This window comes from Perca flavescens, chromosome 4, assembly GCF_004354835.1.
Source record: "Perca flavescens isolate YP-PL-M2 chromosome 4, PFLA_1.0, whole genome shotgun sequence".
NCBI classification, from domain to species: Eukaryota; Metazoa; Chordata; class Actinopteri; order Perciformes; family Percidae; genus Perca; species Perca flavescens.
In genome coordinates this window covers 37,942,129-37,967,980 of record NC_041334.1, presented here as the reverse complement: position 1 = coordinate 37,967,980, position 25,852 = coordinate 37,942,129, and the positions used below count along the sequence as shown (strand labels likewise).

The following is a 25,852-nucleotide window of genomic DNA, read 5'->3' as shown; positions in this document are numbered from 1 at the left end:
ATAGTACATAGTGGCTGAGGCTGCCGTACAAGGTGCCACCTCATCAGATAAACATTCACACACAGAGTTTACACTCCGATGAGCAGCATTGGGGGCAACTCTGGGTTCAGTGTCTTGCACTGGACACTTTGATGTGGGACTGTAGGACCAGGGCTCAAACCACCAACCTTCTGATTGGCCGGCGACCACTTTACCACAGAGCCACAGCCGCCCAACGTTGTTGAACATCACGATAACGATATATTACTTGCGATAAATAACAGATATCAAAGGTGTACTCAGTTCTACATTTCTGTTTTCAGTATTCTGCTAAAATAAAACAAATTGCTTGTTGAATTTGAAACAAATGAAAGGAAATAATTACCAACATTCTTTTATTGAACAAATTGAACATTAAACCGAACATAAAGTGCAGCACCAAATAAGGAATGTTACATTTTTAAGTGCAGTTTTCTATGGATACTTTCTTTCAACTAACACAACTAATCTTTGATTATCTTTCGCAATGTGTTTATTGCGGCAGTTGATATCGCGATGGCGATAAAAAATAAATGCTTTATTGTGTAGCCCTAGTTGATAGATAACTCTGTTTAGGCTTGTTTCTAAAGTCATCTTCCAGTCAACAGCACACCACAAACATGTCTAGAGCTGCAAAGATTAATTGATTAATCGATCAGTTGCCAACTATTAAATTAACGTCAACTATTTTGATAATTGATTCATTTGTTTAAGTCATTTTTTATGACTAAAAAAGTTATAATTCTCTGATTCCAGCTTCTTAAATGTGAATATTTTCTAGTTTCTTCACTCCTCTGTGACAGGAAACTGAATATCTTTGAGTTGTGGACAAAACAAGACATTTGAGGACGCCATATTTGGCCTTTTGGGAAACACTGATCAACATAATTCCACAATTTTCTGACATTTCATAGACTGGGTAACCCCAGCCCGATCTGCCGGCGATTTGCTGGGCGATTTGATGGGCTGGAAACCTGTACGTTTATCTATCCTGCTTCCGTTACAATTTTGCAGGAACCAATCACAAACTGGCTTATCCACCTGGCATGCTATTGACGGGTTTAACACGATGATGATAGAGAAACGAAGGCAAGCAGCTTTTTGTTTACGTTCAACATGGCGGCCACCGAAGCGCAGCAACCCGTTGATGCCGCTGTCACTGCTACGTCACCCAGACCGTTGCTCTGATTGGTTGAAGGACTATCCAATTGCATGCAGAGTCATTTGAACTATGCCCGTTGATCCCGCCTCTTGTGCAGTAGAAAATACAAAGCACACTCCCCAGACTAATGTTCAATCTTAAAAGATTGAGGTTGGTCTGCTGAAAGCCAGACTAGACATTTCAGAGACCAAACAACTAATCGAGTATTTTTTTAACTATACACTATTTATACTGTATTATATACAATGAGGAGAACTTAAACTTCAGTTGGACCAGAACACAGTACTAACGTCAGATCTGAGAGACAGTTCACCATAAAAGGACAAAGCATCAGTATGAAGTATGAAGGCAAAATAAATCAGTGACCCTCCCTGTTAGTTCCACTCATGGACAGGAATATCAATATTGATATTTATCTTTCCATCATCTGAGCTGTGGTCACACACACATTTAAATAATGCTTCATAGCCTCAAGTCAAAACAACAATGATCCAGTACCGCTGAAGACTGTCAATACAGCCTGCGGCCGTCAGACAGGCCGTTTAACAGCTTTCTGAGTCACCATAAAGTGAGTCCATGATCCAGTATCTGTGGGCTGCAGGCGAGCGCCAGATGACCAGTTACCGTTATCTCCCCAATGTAACAGTGCCTGCGTGTTTACTGAGGCCGAAATGTCCTTGCTCAGTGCTCAAAGCCAATTCTCTGTGGTCATGAGAGCACCTTTCCTCCAGAGGTTTGGAGAAAATAAACGAGTTACAAACAACATCCATCAGCAGCCCTGAGGGAGGGAGGAACTAATTTCCTCTAAATTATTTTCTGGAGTGATCTGGTCGAACAAAGTCTGGGTTTAAAATGGCTTTGCACTGCAGCACTGATGCTCTTAAAGGTCCCATGGCATGAAAATGAAAATCACTTTATGAGGTTTTTTAACCTATAATATGAGTACCCCCAGTCTGCCTATGGTCTCCCAGTGGCTAGAAATGGTGATAGGTGTAAACCGAGCCCTGGGTATCCTGCTCTGCCTTTGAGAAAATGAAAGCTCAGATGGACCAATCAGGAATCTTCTACTTATGAGGTCATAAGGAGCAAGGCTACCTCCCCTTTCTCTGCTTTGCCCGCCCAGAGAATTTGGCCCACCCATGAGAGAGAGAGAGACATCATGGCTTTCAAACGAGCAAAGTGGCAGTTGGTCAAGGCCACAACCCCACCCTCCACCTTGCCCCCCCTCTCCTCCTCAATAGCTACAGACACAGAAATGGCACATCCTAAGGAAAGCTCATTGTGGGACTGGCTCTAGTGGCTTGAATTCTGCACCAAGGCGGAAATTCGGGAAAGAGACTTCAGATACAGTATTAGGGGACCACTAAGGTCTATATAAAAGAGACTTCAGATACAGTATTAGGGGACCACTAAGGTTTATATAAAAGAGACTTCAGATACAGTATTAGGGGACCACTAAGGTCTATATAAAAGAGACTTCAGATACAGTATTAGGGGACCACTAAGGCCTATATAAAAGAGACTTCAGATACAGTATTAGGGGACCACTAAGGTCTATATAAAAGAGACTTCAGATACAGTATTAGGGGACCCCTAAGGTCTATATAAAAGAGACTTCAGATACAGTATTGATTTCACACTGCAGTTTTGCAAGCACACTAAACAACTATCCATGAAATAGTTTTGCATAGCCAGACCTTCCTCCAAAGCGCTGCGAAGGAAGGTCTGGCTAGTACACCCAGGTCAAGGAAGGTCGAGGATATAGACTATACATGACATCCTGTCATCATCACCTAAGTGAGCCGCGTCTCCCAATACTTGTAATTGATCGGTTCGTAGACAGGTTTCCCCATCCTCTCGTATCCTCTCTCGGGTGTCAGAGTTTTTGTGAGTTTTTTCCAGCTGACTGCTGCTCTCCCCGTAAAGGAGCTACGCTTCTCTTATAACACAGCAGAGGTCCAGGGTTCGAAATCCGACTTGTGACGATTTCCTGCATGTCTTCGTGGATGTTCCGTAACATAGCAACCTGATGTTGCACCCTCAGAATGAACTGCCAGAAACTCCTCCATCTTCATTTTGCAACTTTTAATAGAAATTAGAGTCACGGTTCAACACAAGCACGTCTCTGTCTGAACACACATAATCTATAACCATGATGTTCCAATTCCGGGATTGCTGGAGTGCTGTCTGAAATTCTGCTGGATGTCCCTCTTTCGGCTGGATGCCCGTTACCTTTCGCTTTCTTTGTGTTGGCGTTCTAACCTTCGGTGGATTTGTGAGGACTATGGTTAACTGCTCCTCAGATCTCTGCAGGGTAAATCCAGACAGCTAGCTAGACTATCTGTCCAATCTGAGTTTTCTGTTGCACGACTAAAACTACTTTTGAACGTTACACACGTTCCACCAAAACAAGTTCCTTCCCGAGGCTATTTAGCAGCAGGCTTAGCACCGCCCAAGACGATTGTGATTGGTTTAAAGAAATGCCAATAAACCAGAGCACGTTTTTCTCCCATCCCAGAATGCTGTGTGGACTAACCAGACCTTCCTCCGCTGTGCTGTGGAGGAAGGTCTAGACTAGAACACACACAATACTCCTCTGCCTCTCTTAAAGGTATTCCCTCCTAAAGGGCAAGCACAACATTTTTCCTCCATCACAGTCCTTAGGCTTTCAACTATACAATGTTTTTAACCTTGTAATAAAGACATTATTAATTGACAAAAGTACATAAAGCTACTTGTTTCAACCGATCGTACTGATATGATGAATTTATCGTTTCTCACCTGTAGGCCTCTATCAGCCGCTCAACCTTCTGTGCTTCTCCCTGCACTCTGATGTGTGCCTGGAATTTCCTCAGCGCTTCGTCCAGCTCCATACTCGAGAAGTCCATTTCATCCACCACACAGCTAGTGAGAAAACACAAAATTAGTGGTAAGCGGTAAGATCCGTTTAGATACACAATATATACACACACAAAAAAAATACACAATCTTTTCAAATGAATAACTCGATTGCTCAAGAGAGCATACATTCATTAATCTATAACTGCCTTTAATTTGACATATTTGACATATTACCTTGTTAGTTAGTTAGCAAACAGTTTACCCCACCAGTAGACAGAAAGCAACATTAGCATTTATTTGGAGACCTGTTTCTGGCAACCAGATGCAGGGGCGTAGCACAAAATTCTGGGCCCTGTAGAAAGGCATTTTCTATGGGCACCTCCCCGCTTCCACAGCTATTCATTCTAGCATTTTTTTGGGCCCTCCTCACATGAGGGCCCTGGGTACCCAGTCCGACGCCCCTGACCAGATGAATGCAAGTCCCATATTCACTCTTGTAGCTATGTTTTGGTGTCCTTTCGTTGCTAAAGCTTCATTTGTTTCACTTACTTTGTCTGTCTGTGGTTTGGTATTAGAAGATGGTTGGGATTGTTAGCCAAAAACAACTGCCCGCTGCTGGAAATGACTTTCATTAGAGCAGTGAGACTGAACCAAAACCGCAACAGCAGGTAAAACCAAAAACGACAAACTGAAAGATGCTAAAAAGCTCCATAGAGCTAAGGTCAACTGCAGAGCCAGGTGATCATTCTTTGTGGGTTCGTCGCCACAAGCAACCCTTTCAAATGACACATTCTCATTTTTTTATTTGTTTGGGCATTAACTATAAATGCTGTGATGCTGAACATTGGAGATTTGTTGCACAAATGTCTATGTCATAGCATCTGTCCATATTCAAATAAACATTGATTAGTGCAGTTTAAATGCTGGACTTTTACCTGCAATGGAGCATTTTTCCACTTTGATATTGGCCCTTTAACTTGAATAAAGGACCTGAGAACATTTTTCTATGCTTTCTAGATTTCTTCCACATCAGGATTAATAGACATTTTCTCAAGGAGCCCTTTAGATATTCCTGTCAAATTGACACTGACGGGCCTTTGTTGGTCTTATCCTCCACTGAATCTCAGTGGGGTCTGATAGGACTTCAAGTGTGTTTCAGATAAGTCTGTCCAGTCTTAACCACAAAATAGAGGTGCTGTTTGAGAATCACTACCACAAAATAAGACGTGCCTTTACTCTTTAAGGACTGAAGGATATAAAAGGAGAGCGTTTGTTTATCTGAGCATCACAGCAATTTCCTGAGTGGATTCTATTTCTGTTTATTTCCTGGATGTAACTTGAGTCATTATACAGTACTCAGAAACTCAAAATACTGTTTGAATGAGTGCAGATTGCAAGCTGGCAACCCTATTTGCAACCAAATGATTTATATTTATGTTCCTGGGAGGAAGATAGAATAAAATTCTGTGCACTGGCACAGTTGGCAAGCCAAATCAAAAGCTTGTTTTTGGAGAATTTCCGGGTTGAGACAAAATGATCCAATCGGCACGTACAAATGCATCAAAAAGAGGACAGTGACATTACTTGCTGCAAACTCACTCAAGGACATCTCGGTTGAACTGTTTCTGCCTGTTACCCAGGAACTCGCCAATCATCTGCCTACTCAAGCCTTTCCTCTGGAGCAGGAAGTGGGCCACACCCACCGGAGTGTCTGGAACAAAGTTTCGCTCTATCAGATACTGGATGCCTTTTTCTGGTTTCCTGGAGACATAGGAGAGGGTAGAGAGACACAGAAAATGGGAAGGAGTGAGGACACAATCCAAATCTGTGATTATCCCAGAGCACTTCTGCCCCTGGCCAAATGTGTGTCAGTCAGATGAGGGAGAGGATTTAGGGAGACAGGGAGGGACGGGGTGGAAGCAGATGAGGGCTGGGAGTGGGTAGGACGGAGCTACTTTATCTCTGCGGTGTTGATCACAAATGATTAAAAGGAACTTAATGGCCGGCTCTGTAAGAAACAAAATCCACAATCATCTGTGATTAAATGGAATTGCAAAGGCTCAGATGAATCACTCCTCGTAAAGTGAAGCAGAATGAGTCCCGGGCTGGCTTGCACCTTACGTACGACAGACAGACAGTCGTGTTTCAGTCAACATTACTGCACATTTTACGTGCATACACATTTTATGTTGGGTTCATTCCCTAAATCATAAGTAATGGACCGGATCGGCAACACTTTATAATAACCATCACTAATAAATGGTAAATTCAGAGTTAATTAAACTTTAGTTAATAGTTATTTTACTGTTAACAAACAATTAAATCATGATTTAGTATGTTTACTTATTATTAGTAATGTTATAATTTATGTTATTTTATTATTACTTAGTGTAATATCAAAAAAATAGTTTACACATTTAGGTAGATGGTTATTACTGCAATAGTCAATAGTTAATCATTGGTTTGTAAACCATCTATAAACATTATTTGAATGGCTATTATAAAGTTGCAACTAATGCTTATAATAATTAGTTAATGATTAATAAATGGTTTACAAAGCATCAAGTAACATTATTTGGCCCCATTACATCTTTTTTTTGGGTGATCTACAAAAGAGATGATTATTTGATTATTTGTACACTGATAATAACTATCTAAATAATGTTTGTAGATGCTTTATTAACAATTAACAAGGTCTTATATTTATTAGATGCAGATTTATAATAGCCATCCAAATAATGTTTATTGACGGTTTAGAAACAATTTCTTAATCATTAACAAATACTTAATATTATATATAATGTTATGATGTGAGCAATAATAAACTGTTAAAGGAGGTTTCCGGTCTATTTCAACACGTAGCTCTGTTGTTTGTTGTGACGTAGTGCTGTCAGTAGCAAAAAAAACAAAAACAATTGGTGCTGCCTACACCGAGTTATCCTCCTGCTAGCGTTAGCACCCAGGAGGCTGAAACAGGGCAGGTTTTAAACATGCTTTTAGCCTCTTAACATGTTGGAGATGTCATTACAAGTGGCCTACCCATGTGAAGGGATTCCTTCTGAGTGAACACAGTGAATCTGACTGCAGTAAACGTGAAAGAAATGCATAAAAGTTGTGCTAATTCAGCTCTGTTTAGTTCCGGTGTTGAGACGGCAAGACTGCTTAGGGACCGTCTACTAAACACCAAAAAGAGATACAAAAATATTTTTAAAAACAGGCATATGCTTGTTTTTTATAACTAAGTAAAGGTAAAGGTACTTTATTGTCACATACACATACATGTAGCGAAATACTTTCTCTGCATTGAACCCATCCCTCAAGGGAGCAGTGGGCAGCCAATTACAGCGCCCGGAGACCAACTCCAGATCTGAGCCAGTGCCTTGATCAAGGGCACTGCCTGGAGAACCTAGTACATGTTTTTGATGGTGGGGGAAACCGGAGCACCCGGAGGACACCCACGCAAACATGGTGGAGAACATGCAAACTCCACACAGAAAGGCTGTAGTAGTAGTAATAAGTAAGTGCTGTAGTACAACTAGCAGGAGACAAGTTATAATTCAGGTAAGTTTGGAGACACTACCTTACTTAATCATTAAATTAATAAATATTTCTTTTCTGTGTTTTGTGTAGTGGAATGTACGTACTTGTTGAAGAGGTTTAGGCCAATGCGGTAGTGCCTCTTGCGGATGATGTCGTTACTGAACGCCGGCGAGTCCCAGCTGTTGCGAGTCTCTTTGTGGTACGTCTGCTTGCTGAGCGTCTGCTCCCTCAGGCTGTCCCTGGACGAGGACTCGGAGCTGCAGTTGATGGTGTCGTTGGAGTTGGAGGTGCTGTTGATGCTGTCGTTGTCGCCGTCGGAGAAATCCGACTCGGACTTGCTCTGCCGGTTCGCGGTGCCGTTGATGGCCAAATGGGCCTCCAGTTGCCGTGGCCGATGGCGGGTGGCGTCCTCTTCTCTCGAGGGCCCTCGCGGCGGCAGGCTGTGGCTGATGTTTTTGGGGCTGCTCTGCTGCTTTGTGAGGCTACGGTCGTACGCGTTCTGCCTCTTCAAAGAACTGTGGTCAGAACGGTCGCTCAGCTCCACCGAGCTGTCGCTCGGAGGCTCGATGGTCAGTAAGGGTAGGTGGTCTACCCGCAAGCGCTGCTCTTGGCACTCCAGAGACGGTGTACTGCGGCAGCTGGTGTCCGTGTCTCCTTTCTCATCCTTATGAGCCAGGGACCAGTAGTCCTGGGAAGAGTTGAGGGAACGCTGACGCAAGTCGGATTCTGTGCTGGAAGGTCGGTCCACAGACTGAGACAGGGGCAGCGGCGGCGACAGTTCTTCTTCGTCGATGTAAAGGGTGACGTCGCTGTAAGATGCCGTCATCTCATCCAGTTTGCGGTGCTCTGAAGCGGGGTGGGAGGGTTTCACCTGGCAGCTGCTGACCTCCCGGTCCAGATCCTGGTGGCCTCTCCCCGGCTCCGACTGGCTGTCGTCACCGTGCAGACTGCGACAGTTCAGAGCGTCGTCTATGGACTCGGCTAGAGATTTGACCTGCCTTGAGAAGGCGTCTTCTAGTTCTGTGATCGCGTCCGTGAAGTCGCTCTGTGTCGTAGGGGTCTTGGCCTGCACCATCTCCCCCCCGTGCTCTGACTGCACCAGCGCACCGATCTTGGTGCTGTCATCTGTTAGCGAGACCTGCTTTCCCTCGAAGTAGGAGCTGTGGACTTTTTCAGGTCCTTCAAAGGAAAACTGCATTCTCATATTGGATAGGACGATCCGTCTAGACATACGGTTCTCAGACATAGAACTTCTAAGACGCTCAAAGTTCTTGTTCATCTGGTACTGGCGGAAGGCTGTCTGGATGGTGCGGGCTGCATGCCGGGTTATGAACCGCCCACCATATTTACGCTCTAGCATCTCCACCTGCAGGTAGAGAAGGAAAGTTGGTGTCATAAATGCATCTGAGAAACACCTGGGAATAGCCTACGTCAGTGGTTCCCAACCTGTGGTCTGGGCCCCCCTCAAGGGGGCTGCAGTTGATATAGTACAAAGTACAGAACTTTGGTAATGTGAAAAAGATAAAGAAAAAAGCTAGTTAATGGACCCTGATTTAAAAGTATTTTGTCAAGCCTGTAGACACACAAAAAAAGTTTGGTCTATCACTTAAAATAACTCTTCATCTAGAGAATTTACTTTACAAAAGCTGTTTTCACCTGGCTACAAAAGTAAGAATTTAACCTTTGAAAACACACATTAGACAGACTGACAAATGGTTTTGCTGCCTTATCTGCTTTTGCCATGCCTTAGAAAACTAAAAACAGCGTTGATGGCATTTAAAAATGCCATCAACGCTGTTGAACTGTGATGGGAACCCACTTTGACCGATAAACTGGTAATGGCCCGAATAATGATGAAGAATTGCTCTGGAAGAACAATCAAAAACAAGATTTAGAGGAAAAATATGATTATAGTTGGGGACTGTGGTGTTGTCGGACATAAAAAAGACCACAAATTAAGATGTATTAAAGACATACTAGAAAATATTCAAGTAAGAGAGTACTAAAATATAAAATGATTAATAGTGGGTGTAATGTTTAAATATCGTTCATTTAAGAAAGGAAGAAAATGACCATACCGGAAAGGAATCAGTCAGGTGTACAGTATATTACATACACAGTGTACACTAAACTATGACTGAGAAATAGACCATTACACTACAGTTATATACCTATCAATAGGACGGTGTCCAGGGCTGTTTTACATCAGCCCCCTATATCAGCCCTGTTTCCACATAACGGTATAGATCCATTTGTCCGTGCACAACATGGCATCATGACTTTGCGTAAATATACACGCCACTTTCATAAAGCAAAATGGCGTGTTATTGTACGCATTTTCAGCTATCCACGTGTATGCCTACGCTGTATACAGCTGATGTAAACATACCTACCACGTGGCCTCGCCACGTTGCGTGTTATCGTGAGAACGCGCAACGTACTATCGCGAGAACAACGTCACACGCCTGTTAAAAAAAAAAAAAAAAAAAAAAAAGGTTGGGTTTAGGAAAAGAACACAGGGACAGGCTTTAGTAACAAAACAGTGACAAAAACACGGAAAATAACGACAAAACACGCTTAGGAAAACAGTAAATGGTTGGGTTTAGGAAAGAAACAGGTTTAGGAAAATTCTTTTTTTTAAAAACGGCTGAAAAATCGGCACACGCGGGACGCGAATCCGGCTCTCCCGGGTGAAAGTCCTGTGTTTTACTCATCCGCCACCCCAACCTACCTCCTGGCTGATGCCCAGCTTTATGCAAATGAATCCGTTGAACACGACGCAACTATCCAGTAGAAGTAGAGCACAGAGGAGACGGGGAGAACGTGGGATCCTTTTTCGGCTAGACGTTGAAAAAATGGAGGAAAAAGGAACGCCCATCAACGTACAAATGAGGGGAGGCATCGCGACACCACGCGTCAGTCGTGTCGCAAAAGTGGATCTGTACCGATAGCCAGCCGGCGTCACGTGACCAGCCGGCACTCTCCTAGTTTTGTAGGATATCATGCGTTTTGGTGCGCGCATATTTTCGTACGATATCATACGGGAATGCATTGCATTGTGATATTGTTTCAAACACATCAACCAGCCTGATATTGATATTGTTTGTTGCGTACACCCCCCTCACCTGCTTGTCCTGTAGGTCCGATGAGAGCTCATAGCTCTCGGAGAGCGAGCGCGAGCGCTTGATGGCCTCTTCCTCGGCCTGTTTGCGGAGGATGGACTGGGAGTGCTGGAGCTTGGGTCGGCGAGGACGCAGGTGGCTGGGCAGCAGGATGTGTCCGTAGAGCTGGCTGTCCAGGTGGTCTGGGCCGAGCCCGCCGCTGCGGGTCACTGGGATGCAACTGTAGCCGCTGCTGGGGTCCACAGAGGCGCCCGCCTCGCTGCCTGGAGCATCACCTTCCACACTGCAAACAGAAACCACACACAGAGAGAGAGCACGCAGCGTTAGTTTTGCTGATTCATCACCCTGAGGGCATGCACTGCTTTGTGTTTCAGCGAGAAGCTTGTGACAGATGGAAAACGGGAAATTTGACACTGCCGGCAGGATTTATATAAGTACAGTATGAGTGAGAGAATCTAGAGCAGCAGTCTGAAGATTTCTTTTCCTAATTGTAGCTATTTTGATAATTGTTCAGTGTGTCTTTGTTTATCTAAACATTATAGTGCAAGGTAACACATTTCAATTGCCTGCTAATAGTCCTTTATTAAGACAAGGAACTTTATTATAACACATTATTGCAAAAAAAACAGGGCGTAAGAAAATCTATTTAAAACTCTCACATACTTTACCTATTTGCTTTGGTTAGTTCACCAACCAAGGCTAAATAAGACTATTGTAATGTTAAGTAATGCTAAATGTGTGTCTAGTTTGTATTATGCCACTCAAGTTATATCAGTGTGTATTTGTAATTATGTACTGAATGTCTTACTGGTGGGGAATCCCACCACACCCTGCTGCCTGTCGTCTTTAATCATTCCCTTTACAATGCAGAAAATAACTCAACCCATTCTAAACAGCTATGAGACTGCTATACTGCAGCTTGATGCCTTTGAATACATTATGAATACCAAAGATCCAACATAAGGCACGAAAAACACTGAAATCACAAGGACATTATCAGAAGCTTGGTCTCGCATTGCCAGACCTTCCTCCACAGCGCTGCGGAGGAGGGTCTGACTAGTCCACGCAGCATTCTGGGATGGCAGGAAAACGTGGTATTTCTTTAAACCAATCACAATCGTCTTGAAGGAGCATCGATGCCGCTGCAAATTACAACTAGTTTTGGTGGAACGTGTGTACGTTCAAAAGTAGTTTTAGTCGTGCAACAGAAAACTCCGATTGGACAGATAGTCTAGCTAGCTGTCTGGATTTACCCTGCAGAGATCTGAGGAGCAGTTAACCATAGTCCTCACAAATCAGACGGAGGTTAGAACGCCAACACAGAGACAGAGGAAGGTGACGGACATCCGGCGGAAATAAGGGACATCCAGCGGAATTTCGGACGGCACCGGAGTAATCCTGGAAGTGGAACATCGTGGATATAGACTATCAGCAGCTCAATCTTTCAGTAAAAAACTGAGCGACACAATGTCAACAATGATGAAAGCACGTGAAGCAACACCTTTAAATTAATACTAAGATCAATAAGGATCTTTGTCTGCTAACAGCAGCACAAACACCAACCGGGACAGACTGCAGGAGCTAAATGTCAAATATGTTCACTTCCTCCGCACCTCTTAAACTGTTGTGTCATAACCTGAGGGGGATAACTAACCACTTGGAGGAATCCAAAGCCATTTTTACTGTAAAGAAAAAGCAGCAACCTGCTCTGCCATCTGCGAAATAACACAATAACAAGCTGTCCCTCTCCAGAGACAGAAACCTTGATTTTTAATTAGATTTTTCTTTTTACAGACGCAGATATTGGATGCCAATAAAAGAAGACTAAATGCACATTAGGCTATAAAGAGACATATCAAATACTTAAATGCACTGAAAGACAGCTCAGCAAAGACAAATTGCTGACACGAGAACAAGGAAGGCATCTGAATAGGTCCTAAACCAAATTTATTATCTTACTAAAAAAGTAATATACAGTATATATCAGGCGTCGGCAACCTTTATAATAGTCTTGTTAATCAGCGAGCCATGTCAGCATTAAGCCTGTCAGCATATACAAGCCCGCTCAGGCAGAGTTATTCTTTTCCTTCATGCCACATTCTGTGAAGAAGGAACCGAGTACTAGCCAATCAGAGGCAGAATAGGGCGCAGTGGTGGAATGTAACTATGTACGTTTCCTCAAGTACTATACTGAAGTACAAATTTGAGGTACTTGTACTTTACTTTAGTCTTTTCTTTTCATGCCACTTTCTACTTCTACTCCGCTACATTTCAGAGAGAAATATTGTACTTTTTACTCCACTACATTCATCTGTTCCAGCTTTAGTTACTAGTTACTTTAGTTACTCCACTACATTCATCTGTTACTACTACCGTAAATACCGGGCTGTGCTCCTGCCGTTGACTGGGAAAGAGGTCATTTGGCATGCGGATTGGAAAATTTCCGAAAAACTCTGTTGCTAGTGCGCCATTGGTTGAGGCTGCGGTGAATTTGTGAACTTTATAGGTTGTGTTAAACAGATTGTCTCTCTCATTTCCTAGAAGCAATCAACGTTAGCTTTTTCTTACAGTAACCATGACTTCACCCTTATCCAAATGTTTACCATGTAGCTTTTGTGCCTAAATGTAACATAACTTTGACCACAGCGGCAGCAGATCAGAAGGGTTAAATATGATATCTGTAACAGTAATTTCTAACGGATTTGGAAGGCACTGACAAACAATATGAGTTATTTTGCAAGGCCATGAGAAACAATCTATGCTGTCATGTCTTCTGGAGGACTTGGCGCTTTGAGCCAAGTCACAGTGAGGAAAGCTGAGGCTCCGTCGTGCAGATAACATCTCTCATTAGAAAAAAAAGGTTGTTTCTCTCGGAGCTGGACACTCAATACTCATTATAAAAACCCTCTCAGCATCTTCGTTCTCCTCCCTATACATCCTCAACACATTTTTTTAATTAGAAAAGGAACCAATCTAATCAGACAGAAAGTGCCCCTTAATAAGACTGAAGGTGGGCTGTAATACGTCTGCTACAGCAGAGGATGTCTAATTGGAAATGTCCATTTGTTTAGATGGAAGAGAGGTTTAGCATGCTTGAAATGTGGCACTCAGCTCAAAGCAAGAGTAGGAAGACGCCTCTAGGTACTCTGAAAGCATGATAGCACTTAGTTGTCAAGCATGTTTATGTCTTCCGTTTGCTGGTTTTGTTGCATTATGAGTTACTGAACAAGATGTTCTGCTCTTAGTTACACAATAAAGAACCATGCAATGTATTTAAAGAAAAAATAGCTTCACCATAATAGGAAAGAGGGTGGTTCAGGATAACCATTCCTTGCAAAATATAAAAGACACTTTCAATTTCAATATGTATGAACCCACTCAGCAGTCCAAGTGTTAGTGATTCAATTCCCTTTTTCCCTTCGACTGGGGGAGAGAAAGAGGGAGAGAGGGATGGAGAGGGAGAGACAGAGAGAGAGAGACTTGGTCATCCTTGTCGACTAAACTGAAAGACTTCTACAGTCGGTGCCAGGCATTCATCCAGCCTCATTAAAATGAATATCCTTCCCCCACAAAAAATCCCATTTAAAAGGCAGAAACGAACTGGATAAAAAGGTCAGAAGAGGACAAATGGGAGTCCAAAGTTCTTAGAATATGTCAAGACAGAGGGAACCTAATTCTCAACAAACTGCGAGTGATCATCACATGGACAGAAAATGGGTTTGCCCTCTATTGATGCAATGAAATGTCATCATAATATTAAAAGAAAATGGGTTTCTGTTTTATCTTGCCTTAACACAGTACCATTAAAGCACTAACCCTATACTACAAAGACTTCTATTTAAGTTTCCCTAGTGAAGTCACAGACCATGGCCCCAAAATGAGCACTGGCCATCTGGCATATTGGGACAAATCCCAGTGGGCAGCTGCATCAGTGGGTCGTGGTTGTCAACAAATCCATAAAGTTTATTTTACCGTTCGTCCGGCTCTGTCTGCCTCTTCACCAGCTCATTTGGGATGCACAGGGTCCGGAGGGCAGTCAAAGGCATGACCCACCCTAACCCTTACCCTCATATTCCTAAACTTAACCAATCTCAGTCTCATGCCTTAACCCAACCAACTAGGGCTGTGCTCGATGGAAGAAATTCTTAGTTGACTAACACTCATTCAATCGTATCGACTAATCGACTAATTGATTTAAATTGACAGATCTGTAAATCTGAGTTTCTCCGCAAAGAGTCATGCAAAAGCACCACTTTAATTCTTGTGTTTACCAGAGATGTGCTCGTACATTTCTTGGAAATAAGTCATTCAGCATGAAAAGAGCATAAAACATGACTAATCGACTAAAGAAATCTAAGTTGACTAAGACCAAAATGACCGATTAGTCGACTAATCGATTAAGAGAGAGCAGCCCTACAACCAACCAATCAAACCAATCAGAGGTGGGTCATGCTTTCTTATGTCAATTGAGTCATTTTCTGACTTAAAGCTCCTTTAGAGCCACAGAAGAAATTATACAACTGTTTTCACAAGCTGCGTAGTACTCCCTGTGACTGCTAAATTAACTTTGGGATATACAGTCATATCAGTGGAGGGTCCCTTTATTTGTCCGGGATTACCTCCACATTAAAAGTGATTTATGCTTCTGCATAAACTCTACACAGACCTACGCCAGACCCTTCGGCGCAGCCTGACGTGCACCTCTCGAAAAATCTAAGTACACGTCCATGTACACACGTACAAGGAGAAGGTTAACTTTTCCTGCGAAAGGTTTTCCACCGTGGTCAGAAAGCCCAGGGGAGACACTTTGTTTCTCTCACTATGACTCTAGAGTCGCTACCCGTTCTGAAGCTAATCGCCGTCACTCTCTCACTCTCTCTACCACACACTCCCCACACACACACACACACACACACACACACACACACACGCCAACTCTGCTATTGTCCTAAATAGATCTAGGCACACACCAACACACAACTTCAGGCCACTTAACGTAGGCTACGGCGAAAGTTCTGTGTGGAGCCTCCGCAGAACCATAAATCAAGCTTTAGTCTGGGTCAACGTAAGTACATTTCCATGATAAAGCCTTGACATGTCAGGCTTTGGCCCTCACCTTCTGCTCTCTGTGTGTTGCCGTTCTCAAAATCCCTTCGTCGTTTTTTGGGGAATGATTGTAAAGATTTACAAAGAATATGTTTACGGCATTTCCTCTCTAACTGGGACACTTTGGGAACGATTGGTGGGATTGCTGAAGACAAAGTACACACAGAGATACACTGGTAGGAGATAATGATGTTTAACCATGTATCAGCTAATTTAAATAGCTCACGTTACTGTATTGTGTGAACAGTTAATATTTTATGTGGCGTTTTCTTTTGCGTGGTGCAAATGTTCCATCAAAACAAGTTCCTTTCCAGATACTATTTTGCAGAGGCACAGTCGCTGTATACGGAGCTTAGCAAGACAAATTGTGATTGGTTTAAAGACATGCAAACAACCCACAGCATTTTTTTTTTCCTCCTATCCCAGAATGTATCTGTGGTGTAGCCAGACCTTCCTCCACAGCGCTGTGGAGATAGGTCTGGCAATGGGAGAATGCATCCACATAAAAAAGGTGTGCACCTCACCTTGTGCCTTGGATTAAATTACAGTATTCAATTCAAACACCCACAAAGGGTTACAGGGATACCATGACTGCGCATAAATTGCTGGCTAATAGAATTTTAATGATGTGCTTATAGTGGAAGGTGATGCGATGGCTCCAGCGGAGAGGGCAGGTGATGTGAGGACAGCTCCCCTGGAGACGCACTTCGTCTCTTCGTGCCACTGAGAGGCTTCCTCAAATTGAGCCTCTTCACACCGTGTCACTCCGCATTGGTGAATTCATTACTCCAACCTGCCACTCACGCACATAAAGCCTGCCTTCTTCTGGTTTTCTTTGTTTTGCTATGTACTCACACCGACTGCCGTGGCTGTTTTTCACGAGTGAGTTCCTCTTAAAATCAGTTTAAGATAATTCAATATGGGTTAGAGATCACTGGATGAAGAACAGTATAATATGACTCAGCTGCATTCGCTTGCTTGGCACACAGAGGAGAAATGAAAAAAATCACCAAGGAAGCGCGTTTTATTTACACAAAGTGTGCTCCTTGCCGATTTTGTCAGCAGCTCTACTCTGGCACAAAATCCACCGCATTAAAGGCAATTAATTAATGCTTTCTAAATTGATCTCAGTGAAGTCTGGCAGCAGTCCATGAATGAGGAAGGGACCATTAGCAAAATGTACAACTTGCATCATGAGACAAATTCAGAGCCAAATCCGAGAGAAAGTACAAGTGAAGCAGCCATTAAAAGTTACGACTTCTACACACAGCACCAGTGTTGGGGAGTAACTTACATGTAAGTTATTTATTTATTTGTCTGTTAGTTGTGTATTGTGTTCGATTGCTGTATGGTTGGTGGCAAACCAGTTTCCCTATCGGGATTAATAAAGTTTTTTCAATTCAATTCAATTCAATAAGAGCATAACATAATTTAATTACAAAATAAAGGTAACTGTAATCCGTTACAGTTACTGGGAAAAAAATGTGTAGTTAAATTACAGTTACCTGTTAAATTGTTCCTGATTACATTGGGGCTTACGTCTGAATATTTTCTGTAAAAAAGCTAGGCTATATGTTGAATAATATAAATTTTTGGGTAGTTCACCTGGTAGAGCGTGCGCCCCATGTACAAAGGCTCAGTCCTTGTTGCAGCGGCTGCAGGTTCAACGCTGACCTGGGGCCCTTTGCTGCATGTCATTCCCCCTCTCGCTCCCCTTTCACATCTTCAGCTGTCCTATATAATAAAGGCCTAAATGCCCCCCCCCCCAATAGAAAAAGTTATCTAGTGTTGCTTTAAATGTAATAAGTGACATTACTTCAATACATTAAAGTTACACTTCTTGTAGAGTCTTTTAACCTGACCTACATTAGGCCAATGCGGTGGGACAAAGGGAGAAATGCTTTGACGCGTGGTTTGGGCTGCCAATAAATCAATCTCCATAGACTTCATACTTGAAATATCTTTCAGAATGACCCGTTCCCTTTATGACGATGCACGCTCACCGTAGCACAGGTATATATCAATATGTCCATTTTGTTTCAGGTAGGTTTTATTCTGCTTTCCCCTCTAAACACTAATAAAACACTATCCCTCCTCAGGCCACTAACACGGTGAAAAGCTGTATGCGTTCCCCTTTTCCACCCACCTGTGTACCTCTGGCTGATTACCTTTATGCTTTCCGGTGACAATGCTCCACTCAGTGATCAAACACAAAACTGCATATGCATAAATCACACCAACGTGGTATATAAACAAACCAAAACAGCAAAGCTACATAATGGCTCAAACATTGCTATCATAAATAGGTTAACTTGAAATCAGTAACCTATTACATTTTCAACGTAACCTTCCCAACACTGTCCAGCATGCACGCACACACACATACACACACACACACACACACACACACACACACTCACACTCAAAGTCGGGCTTACCAGCTGTCTGATTCCAACTCCAGCAAGGACCTGTCAGAGGCACACTGCAGACACCACATGTTGCCGTCTGAGCCCCTACACCAGCCCCATCACCACCCTGCCCTCTGTTACTCCATTCCGGGGTTAAATGTAGCTTTGCAGCCTAACCGCACAGCCTCACTCTCGGACACCTCTCTAGCTCTGGCCTTTCTTCAGAGCCTTATGAGGAGGGGCGTTCGCAGGAAGAGGGAGGGAATTCCTCCAGAGGAAACTGGGTCGTGTGGCAGCGGGAGCCCTGGTGCCCCACGGGTGAGGAGGGTCTTACACAGGAAGGGTCAACAAAGTAAGGAGAAAAAATGGAAGAGAGGTTAAGCAAGCTCTGGCGGCGATAGCATCAGATGGGCTTTATTAGAATCTGGGCGGCAAGGATAAAGCCTGGGGGAAACCCCTGGATATACCATTATAGCTGCTGTAACTGGGGAGGTACGGCTGCAGTAATGTGAGCTTTAACTTGGTGTAACTGACCTCAGATGTCAACCTCCAGTTTCATATTGAAGACGTAAACAGTTGCTGAGAATCACTACTTTACAACTGCTGATCAAAGGCTCAACAAGGAGTGCTTAAAACGATACGATCACCACCATAGTCTTCCAACAGACAACGCAGAAGAAGCAACAGCTGCTTGGCCCGCCAAGCTATTCTTTAAACAAATAACCAAGCTAATAGGGAACGTTTGACTCACATCCCCTCCCATCTCTGTGCTGATGTTTAGGGTGATTTCCCCCCACTCCTATTCCCCTGCCTCAGCCCAAAAAGTGAGCAGTGAGGGGCCTATCTATTTCCATATAATGACATCATTACCCAAACAACGGGCGTGTATCAAGTGGACCAAAGATGTTATCAAACCAAAGCAACCATGCAGCGTAAAGCGCTGAGATAACACAGCTAATAGGTTTGGGTAGAGACCCACCATGACGGTAAGGCCCATACAAATGTCCGATTTTGCACTCTAACCTCTGGTTACGTTTATACATGTTTGGTGAATAGATTCTTAATGACTCTATATAACATGGAAAATAATCCTAATTACAGTATAAAATAAGCAAGAGTGAAGAGGGAGCTGGTGCCTCTCTTATGGGCCGTTACAGAGCTTAATAAAAAGAGCTAAATGTCTCCCATATGGTGAAGGTTCATGTAAAGTGCAGCAGAGAGAGATACTGGGAATGTAGAGGTAATCATAAAATGAGTTAAGATGATCTCTCAGAGGACAAATGTGAACAATAATTCCCTGACCCTCCATTCTGGAAGTGCAACTCTGGACAATGCTAACTATGTAGCTCAGGGAGAACTCGACCAGTGCCAGAAAATATGATCTCTTAATGGCTCAAAGCTGAAAGTAATACAATTAAAAACCCAAATTCAGCCCAAGTGATGCACAAAACTGAATAAGACCTGAAATTGCGACAAAGTCTTGATCCTTGGCCCAATCAAATCTGAGTTTAGCTGAAGTTAGACACTACTTTAAACACTCAGCAAAGTGCAGCACTATCTAAGCCAGTTGGTTCTCTTCAGCATTAATGATGGCCATGGTGCTTAAGGTAAAGCTGCAGCTGTTAGCACCCACTACATCTGTTTGAATGCACAGTGAGATAGTGTGAGACAGCTGCCTTTGATCAGACCTTGGGTTATTTTTGTCCCTCTTATCTCTATCTTGATAGTGAACAGCCAGACTGTACAGCAGTTAGGAGAGGAGTGATGTATTTTTATCTCACAAACAACTCTGAATCTCTGCCACATGCTACAGGGGAGGCACAAAAAATAAAGAAAAAAATCAAACTGAGGCAAAATAACATCAAACAAATGAAATGACAACCTCTCAGCAAGCTGCCAACTCTTTAATCTCTCTCTCCTTCTCCTCAAGACACTCAAACATCTAAGCCTCACTTAATGGGGCCCTACCACCTGCGCAGGTAAGTGCAAAAATACCCTTACTTTCCCTAGATCAGTTACTGCTGATATTACTACTTATAAATATATGGGCACCCATGACAATAAGCACCTATGATACTATAAAAATGTGCTTCAGGGTCGCCTGGGTAGCTCAGCTTTTACTGTAAATAAGACATTCAGTTTCTGACCATATTATTTAAATTTACAGTAATATACTGGCTGCGGTGTAATTCCCGCATTTCCCTTTCTTTTCCCAAGATGCATTGGTATTAATTTGGGCCGCTCACACCTAATCAGACTAATTGAAGCCAGATGGTGTGTCAGCTGAATGTGAGCCCTACATATATCCCTTCATCAAATGTGTTCATCATTTGACTGAAGAAGACCCAGCAGGGTCGAAACGTTGCATTTTATATTAAATATGGGAGTTTAAAGCAGTGTTGCGGACATTACATTTTTTTCATTATTAACAGTAAATACCTGTAATCTGTAACATTCGCAGATAGTGCTGTAATGTTATTATTTTCTCCCAGAATGCATTGCCATTTGCAGTATGATCCTGCACATTAAAACTGTAAGATACTGTGAGATTTTACCTGTAAATTTACATCAGAGTTTTACAGTGTAAGATAGAAGTATTTTATACTAAGTAAAGCGCTGTAACCTGAACACATAGTGTCATAGAACGATACAATCCGAGCGGCGGATGCTGGTTGTATTTAGCCGCTAATTATATATTAGCATTATATGTATGGATATATTGGATTTGTCCTATTGTTCTACACCTTAGGATTGCCCAGCTCCAGCTATGTCATTATACACAGATCAAATGATAATTTATCAAACAACCAAAAAAACATTATACTGAAATTAAGGATTAAGCAGACACAAAACACTGTTCATTTTGGGAACAGGTCCTAGTGTCCAGGGAGAAAGGCAGCCTTTTCACAATGAGTTCATGATCTCAGTCGCTCGTTTCCTTCAACACATTGTAAAAGTAAAGTGGTGTTATTCCACCACTGCTAACTATGCTGCTTTCAAACAAGCCACTTTGCATCAGGTTCCCCTCATGACCTTTGAGGTGCGTGTGTAGAATGACAACACCTGAAGAAACCAGAATAGGCTGTTCATGACAAGAATATTTATATTATGTTTGAGTTATGTGTCTCAGACATGCCTTGCCTTTCTTTAATTATAGTCAGATTACTTGTGTCCATGTCACTGTACTGATTGTCTTGTGCTTCCTTGCGTGTTCATTATCTATCGTCGCACTTAAAAAAGCCACAGAGGAACACATAAAACAGCTGGTCCTTCTAGAGTAGCTGAATTAGTCTGACCGAGAGCTTTCAAAGTGAGTTTGCCAGGACCTTTTAAGGGCCTGTATTACAGACACACCTGTCACACTGTGCCCAGACTCCAAATGGAAACAGCAGGAACTGTCATCCTTGTATTAATCGTACACCAGTTGCAGCTCCTCAGCAGACAGCTCCAACTATAACCACCAGTAAAGACACTACTCTCCTTTCAGTCTGGGTCAACGGAAGTACATTTTCAGGATAAAGCCTGACATCTGCTGGATGTCAGGCTTTGCTCCCTCGCCTTCCCCTCTCTGCCGTGTTATGCCGTTCTCGGAATCCCTTCGCTTCAGTACACAACAACAAACTTCGAGCTAGCGATCCACATGCTGAAAATGGCAAGTTGCGAAGAACATGTGGATCGTGCAACAAGGCAGGTCTGCTTTGTTCTTTTCGTGAATGATTGTAAAGATTTACAAAGACTATGTTTACGGCATTTGCTCTCTAACTGGGAAGTTTTGGGACCGATTGGTGGAGCTGTGAAGGAAGAACACACGGTGATACACTGGTAAGAGCCAATGACCTTTAACCATGTATCAGCTAATTTAAATAGCTCACGTTACTGTATTGTGTCAACAGTTACCTTCATATAATATTGTCTGTGTAGTTTTCTTTTGCGGGGTGCAAATATTCCACCAAAACAAGTTCCTTCCCGAGAGCCAACGCTGCTGAGTCCGGAGCTTAGTGCCGCCCAAGACGACTATGATTGGTTCTCTCTATGGGAATTTAGCATAGGGGTGTACTTACTTATGCCCCCTGTATTTTAAGGAAGAACATTTATTTATTAACGATACATTATTCATTCACAAAGAAAATTGGTGTCCTTAAAGATTGGATTTTTCCTCATTTTTGTAATTAAAGCATTTAGATCAATTTCCAAAAGATGATTTTTTTATTTCTCCTTTTAGTTAACTTTAGCATGGGTGTCCTAATTTTTTCACATGACTGTAGGTCTGGCAATGCGAAACTACTCTTCTCCTAAACCGAGCCCCTCTACCTCCGGCTACAATGACCAAATCTCTTTGCCCCTCCATGCTTACCTTCTCCCACATTCAGAGTGACAACATGGCACTCCCATCCAGCAGGGACAAAAATAGAGTTGTTGACAGACCCTGCACTTTCTGCTCCACTTGATAAGTAAATTGATCAGCCTGTGTGAGTGGGGTAGCTGGAGACAAATGTGTCTGCACGGCCACCTCCCTAGATGCTACGGCCTGCCGCCGAATACAACATTAGAAACACAAGAGGCTCGCTGAGATTCACCACACAGAGGCACTGGGAAGGCACATTTTCAACAGGGAGCCCAGACAAATATGCAATTACATGGCACCATATCATACAGAGGCTGCACCATGTACCTTGCCAGACCTTCCTCCACAGCGCTGCGGAGGAAGGTCTGGCTAGTCCACACAGCATTCCTGGTTGGAGAAAAACTGCTCTGGTTTATTGGCATTTCTTTAAAGGTCCCATGGCAGGAAAATGAGTTTTTTTAACATTAATATGAGTTCCCCCAGCCTGCCTATGGTCCCCCAGTGGCTAGAAATGGTGATAGGTGTAAACCGAGCCCTGGGTATCCTGCTCTGCCTTTGAGAAAATGAAAGCTCAGATGGACCAATCAGGAATCTTCTCCTTATGAGGTCATAAGGAGCAAAGTTACCTCCCCTTTCTCTGCTTTGCCCGCCCAGAAAATTTGGCCAACCCATGGGAGAGAGAGACATCATGGCTTTCAAACGATCAAAGGGGCAGTTGGTCAAGACCACACCCCCACCCTCCACCTTGCCCCCCCCTCTCTCCTCCTCAATAGCTACAGACACAGAAATGGTACATCCTAAGGAAAGATCATTGTGGGACTGGCTCTAGTGGCTGTAATTCCACACCAAGGCTGAATTCCGGGAAGAGACTTCAGATACAGTATTAGGGGACCACTAAGGTCTATATAAAAGAGACTTCAGATACAGTATTAGGGGACCACTAAGGTCTATATAAAAGAGACTTCAGATACAGTATTAGGGGACCACTAAGGCCTATATAAAAGAGACTTCAGATACAGTATTAGGGAAACCACTAAGGCCTATATAAAAGAGACTTCAGATACAGTATTAGGGGACCACTAAGGTCTATATAAAAGAGACTTCAGATACAGTATTAGGGGACCACTAAGGCCTATATAAAAGAGACTTCAGATACAGTATTAGGGGACCACTAAGGCCTATATAAAAGAGACTTCAGATACAGTATTAGGGGACCACTAAGGTCTATATAAAAGCATCCAAAGAGCACCATGTCATGGGACCTTTAAACCAATCACAATCGTCGTGGGCGGTGCTAAGCAACAGAAAACTCAGATTGGACAGATAGTCTAGCTAGCTGGCTGGATTTACCCTGCAGAGATCTGAGGAGCAGTTAACCATAGTCCTCATAAACCCACCGGAGGTTAAAATTACAACACAGAGAAAGAGGAAGGTAACGGACATCCGGCCGAAAAGAATCGGAGCAATCCCGGAAGTGGAACGTAGATTGCGTCTGATCATGTCACTCCACATGATGGGACACAATCAGTCTTTAACCTATGCCGTAGTGCTGAAACAGTTCATCAAGCAAAAATGCAACATTCATCATGTTCAACTTCACAAATGTGAGGACTTGTGTCCTGTGAGGCTGTTTTTCTCCCTTTCAAGTCGTTGTAAATGAAATGCCTTTGGGGTTGGAGGGCTGTAACGATTATTTTCATTTTTTAATTCCATGGGGTGAAGAAACTAGAAAATATTCACATTTAAGGAGCTGGAATCAGAGAAGTTATACGTTTTTGTTTCATAAAAAAATACTAAAACCAATTAATCAATTATCAATATAGTTGGCGATTAATTGAATAGTTGACAACTAAAATAACAATGAATTGATTCATCTTTGCAGCTCTAGTTGGTTGTACAAAACAAGCTAATAAAAAAGTCAAAAACAGCAATTGTGTTTCAAAAGAGCAGCATTTACGTTTCCAGGGTTGGGTTTAAGTGTGTTTGTTCTTGCTTGGAAAATGAAATTATAATTGACCTAATTCTTTCTACAATCCACTTCCCCTTAATTACGAGCCAGAGCTAAATGTATACAAAGAGACACGCTATTTAAATAACAACAAATGCTGTTTCCCAACTCGGAGCAAAGACTGGAGCATGTTTTTGTACGTAGGGCACACCGATAATACACTATGTCAGCACGTTTATGATTATCTCTCTGTGTAAGAATCATGTACTGTTTATAGACACGTTCATTTTGACATAAAAAAACAAATATCTAGGCAGCGATTGGCCGGCGTCCAGCTGCATCACCCACACCCTGGTCTATATCCTTAACATTCTACTTCCGGGACTGCTCCGTTACTGCCGGATTTCACTAATTTCGGCCGGATATCCGTTGCCTTGGGCTTCCTTTGTGTTGGCATTTTAAACTGTGGTCGTTTAATGAGGACTATGGTATCTGTCCAAACGGAGTTTTCTGTTGCACGACTAAAACCTTTGAACGTACACGTTCCACCAAAACAAGTTCCTTCCCCGAGGCTATTTTGCAAAGGCACCACAGCTTTTCCTATTTAGTGATTGGTTCAAAGAAATGCCAATAAACCAGAGCACGTTTTTCCTCCCATCCCCGAATGCTGTGTGGAGTAGTCAGACTCTCCTCCAGCGTGCTTTGGAGCAGGGTCTGGCAAAGTGAGACCACCCACACCTCAGACTGAGCGTGGCCCAGGCCCGGCCCGGCAGGCTGACTGTGTCTCTTTTAAGGCTGTTTGGCTCTACTTCAACCCTGTAATCCCTGAGCTCACAACCCACCCACGTGTGGCCTTCAGAGGGAGGCAATGGCCTTGTCCTCTCAGCCTCGAGCCTTTCCACCAGAGAGAGAGAGATAGAGAAGAGAGAGAGAGAGAGAGAGAGAGAGAGAGAGAGAGAGAGAGAGAGAGAGAGAGAGAGAGAGAGAGAGGATTTACTTAAAGGTGCAGAAAGTGATGCTGCACAAAGATTGTTGATATTTGAACTCTACTGCCAAACCAATACAACCCCCCCTTGAGAAGCTCCGCCCCCCAGATTCACGGACAGATAACTACTAGCTGGCTGGAACATTCACATGCTGCCCCACACAGCTGATATTATGTTGATGACCATATGGCATTGAGTCTGTTCAATGTTTATGCTGTGCTGTGGTAGCCCCTCTGACCAGTGTGCAGTTATTCAGCTTATCTCTGCTAATCCTCCTGCTGTAACTCTTCCTCCATCCTGTTCCTGAGCTGTCTGTAGGCTCTAGTGCCAAACCAACACCAATAAGCCACAGCATTGTAGTGAGAAGGAAATACTG

At 43.0% G+C, this 25,852-nt stretch overlaps 1 protein-coding gene across 1 annotated transcript in view; it reads right to left on the bottom strand.

Moving 5' to 3' along the window:
• The window catches only part of iqsec1b (IQ motif and Sec7 domain ArfGEF 1b), a 238,265-nt gene that overhangs the window by 14,900 nt on the left and 197,513 nt on the right, over positions 1-25,852 (bottom strand). Inside the window, 4 exon segments of the mRNA XM_028576976.1 lie at positions 3,962-4,084; positions 5,621-5,782; positions 7,666-8,927; positions 10,687-10,966. Of these exon segments, the coding sequence (XP_028432777.1) occupies positions 3,962-4,084; positions 5,621-5,782; positions 7,666-8,927; positions 10,687-10,966 (1,827 nt within the window).